Source organism: Pteropus alecto, unplaced genomic scaffold (assembly GCF_000325575.1).
Source record: "Pteropus alecto unplaced genomic scaffold, ASM32557v1 scaffold312, whole genome shotgun sequence".
NCBI lineage: Eukaryota > Metazoa > Chordata > Mammalia > Chiroptera > Pteropodidae > Pteropus > Pteropus alecto.
The window spans coordinates 2,356,139-2,362,971 of record NW_006433948.1 but is presented as its reverse complement, the minus strand read 5'-3'; the positions used below and the strand labels follow the sequence as shown (position 1 = coordinate 2,362,971).

Below are 6,833 nucleotides of genomic sequence, written 5' to 3'. Positions count from 1 at the left end.
GCCAAGCGGTGTTGGGCTATTTCAGTGCCAGGGCAGGAAGACTGCGAGCCCGGCGGGGGTCAAAGGGCGACAAGCGGGCTGTCTCTGTCAGCCTGGGGACCCACAGCCGGCCCCCTTCCCCACGAACACACAGCTCATATCCGACGTCTGTGTTTCTGCAGACTCGGGCCAGCGAGGGGACTTTTACTTTTAGGAATTCATCGCAGCCCGTGATTATACGGGCCTCTCCTTAAGGAATCGGGATCCACCGCGCTGAGGGAGCTGGTGCTGAAAGCAGGTTCGCGCGCGCATGCAATTGCTCAACACTTTATTGAACGCGGGGCAGATGCGGGGCGCCGAGGCGGAAGCCCGGGTGGGGGAAGGCTGCCCCGCGGCCCCGTCTCCCGGGGGGCTAACCCATGTTCTGCCGGTTGCCATAACCCCTGGGGTGGGTGTCCTTCCAGTCATCCCACTCCCGAGCCCGCTGGAGTGTTTCCTCGTCCTCCTCGTCCTCCTTGATGTCCGGCTCTTCCTGTCGCCGAGCTGCTTTTCTGACCTCTGCCCAGGTAGCAAAAGAAGACAACAGACGTGAGAACCCGAGGGACAGTCGCGTACAGTGAGCACAGGGAACACGGCCACGGCGGGAACAGTGCTCACGCACGGAGCGGGGACATGGCCAACGCCACGGAGGATGGCTGCTCCGGGCGCTTTTCGTAAGAAGCAAAACCAGAAAAGTGGCCCCTCAGGATGGATTCAATTTGGGGAAAGACCTAACTCATGCTAGAGTGGCCAGCACCCCCGCCCCAACCACCAAGAAAACCCCAGCACACCAAAACACCCAAGTAGAAAGTATTTCTGAGTTTATAGTTTATGACGTGCCAGGGACTGGGGACTGCGGGCGACTTTCTCTCCAGCCATGTCCCATTACGGTTACACATTGCAGGTGATGTATAAAACTGGACACCACAGGGCAGTCGAACCTACTAGAAAAGACTACCCGCGTAATCGCGCACATGCTCGGAACAGGGTCTGAGGTCCAAATGGCACTAGTCCGGTGCGGTGGCGTGCACCCGAAAGAAACTGAACCAACTGCTGGATCTCTTCTGCATTTTCTCTTTCCCAAGGTGAAGGAGCATTTCCTGGGGGCCCTGAGGTGCCCACAGGAAAGTCTATTACTAAGGCACGGAATGAAGTGTAGGGACCTGCCTGCTCCCAGCACGTTAGGAGTCTGCTCTTCTTTTCAAAAGGTGCTTTTATTATAAAAATAAAGGCTGCTGGGAATCGCACGCACCCCCCTCCACCCTTTATAGCCTCCGCCTGGGTCAACAAATGGACCACTTGTGCCTGTCCCAAAACCTCCTCCCTGAGCGTCTTCCAAATCACAGTCCCTCTGGCCCACAGGGGACCCTGCACCACATTTTGTACTAGAACTTCCTGGAGTTTCTAAAGCTTCGTGACCTGTGTGCCAACCCAGACACCAGCTGTCCATCTGTACGGTCACGTCTTAATGACTTTAAGTACACCTGTGTAACCATCGCCAGCATCCCATTAACGGTTGTCTGCCACCCCCCAAAGATCCCCTGTGTCCATTTACAGTCAGTCCCCGTTCCCTCCGTCCCCAGCCCCTGGCAACCACTAATCGGCCTTCTTTCTCAACGAAGCTGCCTCTTCTGGACGTTTCACGGAAACGGAATCCAGCACTGTCGTCTTTTGTGTCTGACTTTTCATTTAGCGTGACGTTTTGGACATTAGTCTTGCCCACTTAAAATATGGTGATATCTTTCTAATCTGTAGGTCTGTCTTCCATCCCGTTCCTCACAGCCTGTCTCTTGGGGGAGCTGGGGCACTTGCACTGCAGTTTCCCCGAATCTGGATTTTGCTGACTGCACGTGGCTCGGTCTGAGTCTGGGCTGACCCCGTCGGCGCGGCTGTAGGTGCTGCTGTGTTCCCTCATCGGGTGGCACGTAAGGTTGATGTCTCTTGTGTTGTGATGTTAACAGCTGTGGATGCTCAACGCCTCGATTCATGAATTTTCTGGGGCTTTCAGAAAGGTGATACTCTTCTTTTCGCTTTTACGAACTAGAATGCTTTTCTAAAGAGAGGCCTCCCCTCACCTACTGCTACTTAGTGACCCGGGAGAACTGAAGACAAATGCTCGACTCCCTTACTTTACCGCTTTCCAAGATAATAAGTTGGTTCCTTATCCTCTGAAATTGAACAGTTTTTGTTTTTAAATATAATTATGAACTCGTGAAATTAAACAGTTGATGGGGTTCGACCAATTGCAATGATTTCTCAAAACAGAAACTTTAAAATTTTGGAAGTCTTAGATTCACAGGAAAATTGAGACGACAGTGCAGAGTCCTTACGCATCCGTCCCTACCCTGTCCTGTGGGCCTCTTCCGTTACTATGGTTTGTGTCATGACTGAGGAACCGACAGTGACACTTTATTCACATTTCCTTAGGTTTTACCTAATGTCCTTTTTCGGTTTCAGGATTCCATTCACGACACCACATGACATTCGGTCATCGTGCCTCCTTGTCTCCTCTTGGCTGTGACGATTGCTCACTTTCCTCGTTTTTGATGACCTGGACAGTTTTGTTCTGAAACCGGACTGCCACGCTTCGTAGTGAACACCTGCTTGTTGTTCTGGAATTCTCCTGTGCGTCAGATCTTTGACACGGTCTGTCAACGCTTTCTGCCAATCGCTAGTTGATCCTGTGGCTCTGGACCATTTGCCTGTTTTTATCTTGAGGTGCATGGGAATACACTGTCGCCCAGTTTCGTTGTAAATATTGCCCATGACTTTTCTCTTTTGCTGTTAAAGTATAACATACATGTGGAAAAAAGCCATAGTACAGCTCAGGGCATTTTCACATCTGAACACGTCTATGAAAGCGGTCCCCAGATCAAGATGTAAAACACAACGAACTCCTCAGAAGCGGCCCCCAACCCCAGTAAAGGCGAACATCATACAGGCTTTTAACCAGCAAATACTCGTTTCACTTGTATTTGGACTCCATACGAATGGTCTCATAGAGTATATACTCTTTTGTGTCTGGCTTTTCTCATTCAGCATTATGTTTATAAAATTCAGCTGTATTTGGCACTTTTAGCTGAAGAACTGTAGTTCAGCCTTTTTGCTAAATAGGATTTCGTTGTGTGAATATCCCCAAATGCGTTTACTCATTCTATTGGGTGCGCGGTTTGCGGCGTGTCCAGTCTGCGGTATTACAGATGCTGCTGCTAGGAATCCTGTGTCGGCCTTTCGTGGACGTAGAGGGAAATGACCAGGTCGCGGGGTGTGCACGCGCTCACCTTTCGTGTGTCATTATCACCACCATGCCCCTAGATTCTCCATTTTTATCGTTTCCTCTCTTCTGTGGACTTTGGGCTTCTGTTTTTGTTTTTGTTTTCCTCGGCTTCTTAAGTAGATTTCATCTTTTTTTTTTTTTTTCTAATATAAGTACCGAGAGTTATACATTTCCCTGTCAGCCCTGCTTTGGTTGTACCCCCGTGAATTCTGATATTGTATTTTTATTGTCTTTCGGTTAAAAATATTTTCTCATTTTCCTTGCGATTGCTGCGTCTTTGACCCATGGGTTATTTAGAAGTATGTTGTTTGATTTAAAAAAAAAAATATTTGGGGATTTCCTAGGTATGTTGTTACGGATTGGTAATTTCATTCCACTGTGCTTAGAGGACACATTCGGTGTGACTTTAAACTTTGAAAATTTACTGAGACTCCTTTCATGGCCCAGAATATGGTCTCTCTTCGTGAATCTGCCGTGTGAGGTTGAAGAAAAGTGGATTTTGCAGTTGTTGCACGTACTGTTCTATGTCAAGCAGCTTCAGGTGGTTGCTAGTGTCGTCCAGGTGTTCGTGTCCTTCCTGGCTTTCTGTGTCATAATTCTATCCAGTACTGAAAGAAAAGTACTAAAATCAAGTATGATCGCAGGGCTGTCCATTTCTGCATTTAACTGTGCCAATTGTTTTCCTTCGTGTACTTTGAGGCTCGTTATTAGGCGCGAACAGGTTTACGATTGCTGTCTTCCTGATAAATTGCCTTTTATTAGTAAAAAATGCCCTTTTTATGTCCAGTGACACCTTTTGTCTGAAGTCTACATGATATCACCATAGCCGCTGCTTGCTTACGCTTACTGTTAGCACAGTATACCTTTCTCAACTTTTTGACTATCGATCAGTCTGTTGCCTTTATGATTAAAATGCATCTTCTACAGACAGCACGCAGTTGAGTCTGATCATCTCTGGTTTCTAGTTTGGAAGTTTACTGCACTTATGTCTGAAGTCATTCCTGGTGTGGCTGGACTGGGCCCCAGCGCTCTGCTGCTGGTTTTCTGTTCACCTGTTCTTGCTTCCTCTGCTCCTTCTTTCTTGCCTCCTTCCTAATTTCCCGACTGATGGTCGAGTTTTGTCTCCTTGCATTATTTTTTAAAAATATTTTTAGAGCAGCTTTACGTTCCCAGCAAAATTGAATGGAGAGTGTGCAGAGTTCCCATACACCCCCTGCCCCCCCACCATCGACGTCCCCCACCTGATGACGCATTTGTCATAACCAGTGAACCTATATGGACACATCGTCCTCACCCAAAGGCCCTGGTTGACATCAGGGTTCCCACTTGGTGGTGTACGTTCTACAGGTCTGGACCAATATCTAATGACGCGTGTCCACCATCAGTGTCAGACCGATTAGTTCCACTGCCCTGCAAACTCTCTGTGCTCCACATCTTCCTCCTCCCTTCTCCTCTGACCCCTGGCAGCCACGGATCCTCTCACTGTCTCCATAGTTTTGCCTTTTCCAGAATGTCATAGAGCTGGGTCATACAGTATGTAGCCTTCTGAGATTGGCTTCTTTCCCTTTGGAATATGCATTCAAGGTTCCTCCATGGCTTTTCAGGGCTCGAGAGCTCATTTCTTTTTAGCAACGGATCCTAGTCCACTGTCTGGATGGACCACACTTTGTTTCTCCACTCACCCACGGAGGACATCATGGGTGCTTCCGGGTTTTGGCAATTAGGAATGAAGCTGCTATACTCATTTGTGTGCAGGTTTTTGCACGGACTTTTCAACTCATCTGGGTAAGTGCCAAGGAGCACAACTGCTGGATCGTATGTTACGAGTACGTTTAGTTTTGTGGGAAACCGCCAAACTGTCTTCCAAAGTGGCTGTACCATTTTGCATTCCCACCAGCGAAGACTAAGAGTCCCTGTGGCTCCACATAATCACCGGCGATTGGTGGTGTCAGTGTAACTGGCCACCTCAGGTCTGTCTGTGCTTTTTCTGCTAATGCCATAGTACTTCCATCTTTCTAACGACCTCCTTCTCCACCTTCTCTCCCCCAGACACCTCTGCATATCTACCGTGATCTGATTACCAAGGTGGGCACCAAGATGACAGGAAGTCAAAGTACCCGCCCTCAAGAAGCTCCAGGTACCACTCCTTCCTCTATGTGCTGACTGCCCTCCAGTCTCTGTCTGCTTCTCATCGCTCTCCAGTGCCTTCAAGTATTTGCTGTTATAGTCTGTCCAGTCTGCCACTGTTATCTGCAGGAGGGGTGACCGGATACAAGCCGCTCTGCCCCTGCCAGAAGCGGAACTGCTACCCACGGATTTCTGGTGTTGCTATCTAGCTGCTCGGTCTGTTTTTATACCATGATATCTGGAGATTCAAAAACTACGCTGCCCCTCCGCCCCCGCCTTCCCAGAATCACCTGCTGTTTATTTTAATAATAAATGAAATAAAATCCTGCCTGGAATCTTTCTGCTGCTCCGAATCTTTGTCCAGGTTACTTCTGCTCCTAAAGGACCATAATACTTGGCCTGCATTTAAGCGCTAGGGAGAAAGGGGCCGGCAGCGTAGGTACCCCACCCCCCTCATACCTGCCGATGTCTTGGCTATCCCCTGATCTGGTAACACGCCAACTTTCTGATGCTGATCGTACCAGTCATGCACCGTCATGGTCGCCAGACTTGGATAGCCAGCTCCAAATACTCTGCAAGATCACAGTGCATTTAGAAAACTCAACATAAATAGCACTATTAAAAAGCCTCTTCTCTTCAGCGACAAAGCCTGTGTGTTTCATCCTTCCTCCCCTAACCAGCTGTCTTCTGAGTTGTGCAAATTCCTGCGAGGATGTGTAAAAAGAGGCATCCAGGAAGGGGCAGTGAAGTCAAGCGCTTTCAAGAGAAGATAAATAGCCCAGGATCACCTCCCAATAGGCAGTCCCAGAGGCCGATGTCCCACAGAGCACTGATCACACTGAAAGGGGTATTTATAGTTGGTCGGTCTAAAAGGCACACGGAGGAAGGACTTTCTCTGGCCACCCTACGCAAAAGCATCTCGAGAAGCCAGACAGGCGACTCTGTACTTTTGAGGCCTGTAGCTGTAGGCAACAGGAAAGAATTCTCCATTAGATTCCTTCTTTCTGTTTTCCGCTAATTAGCAAATTTGCTATTTTGGTTGCCTCTCTCTTGTCTTTTTAAGCTCAAGTCTGTGAGAGAAATGTCTGCTGAAGAAAGAAAGACTCAAGAGAGATCATAACAGCCCTTTGATGAACAGCCTCTCAGGTGAAGCCAAGCCCTTTTAACAATGCCCACACTGTCCCGCAAAAGCGAGGGGCCTGCAAAGGCAACCCCCTTTTTTGGTGCTACCTACTTGGCTTGGGCCGCATTCCGAGTGAGAATGAAGGATTTCATTGGAGGCCTGTCCTGACGAGATGAGGAAGAAGGTACTGCCTAAAGAGAAAATGAACGTCAGAAGTGCGTTTGCCTTTGGCCCACCCCACTACGCAGGCTGTTCAGGCTTCCGGTGCCCGAAAAGCCCCGGGTTCAA

General features: G+C 48.7%; 1 protein-coding gene across 1 annotated transcript in view; it reads right to left on the bottom strand.

The window, feature by feature from the left end:
• Nucleotides 1–290: 290 nt before the first annotated feature.
• Nucleotides 291–6,833, bottom strand: part of IGBP1 (immunoglobulin binding protein 1) — a 46,263-nt gene continuing 39,720 nt past the window's right edge. The window contains exons 4-6 of the mRNA XM_025044430.1: nt 6,657–6,736; nt 5,882–5,994; nt 291–537 (exon numbers count right to left, since the gene is read on the bottom strand). Coding sequence (XP_024900198.1) covers nt 392–537; nt 5,882–5,994; nt 6,657–6,736 — 339 coding nt within the window. The 3' untranslated portion in view covers nt 291–391. The remainder of the gene's footprint in view (nt 538–5,881; nt 5,995–6,656; nt 6,737–6,833) is intronic.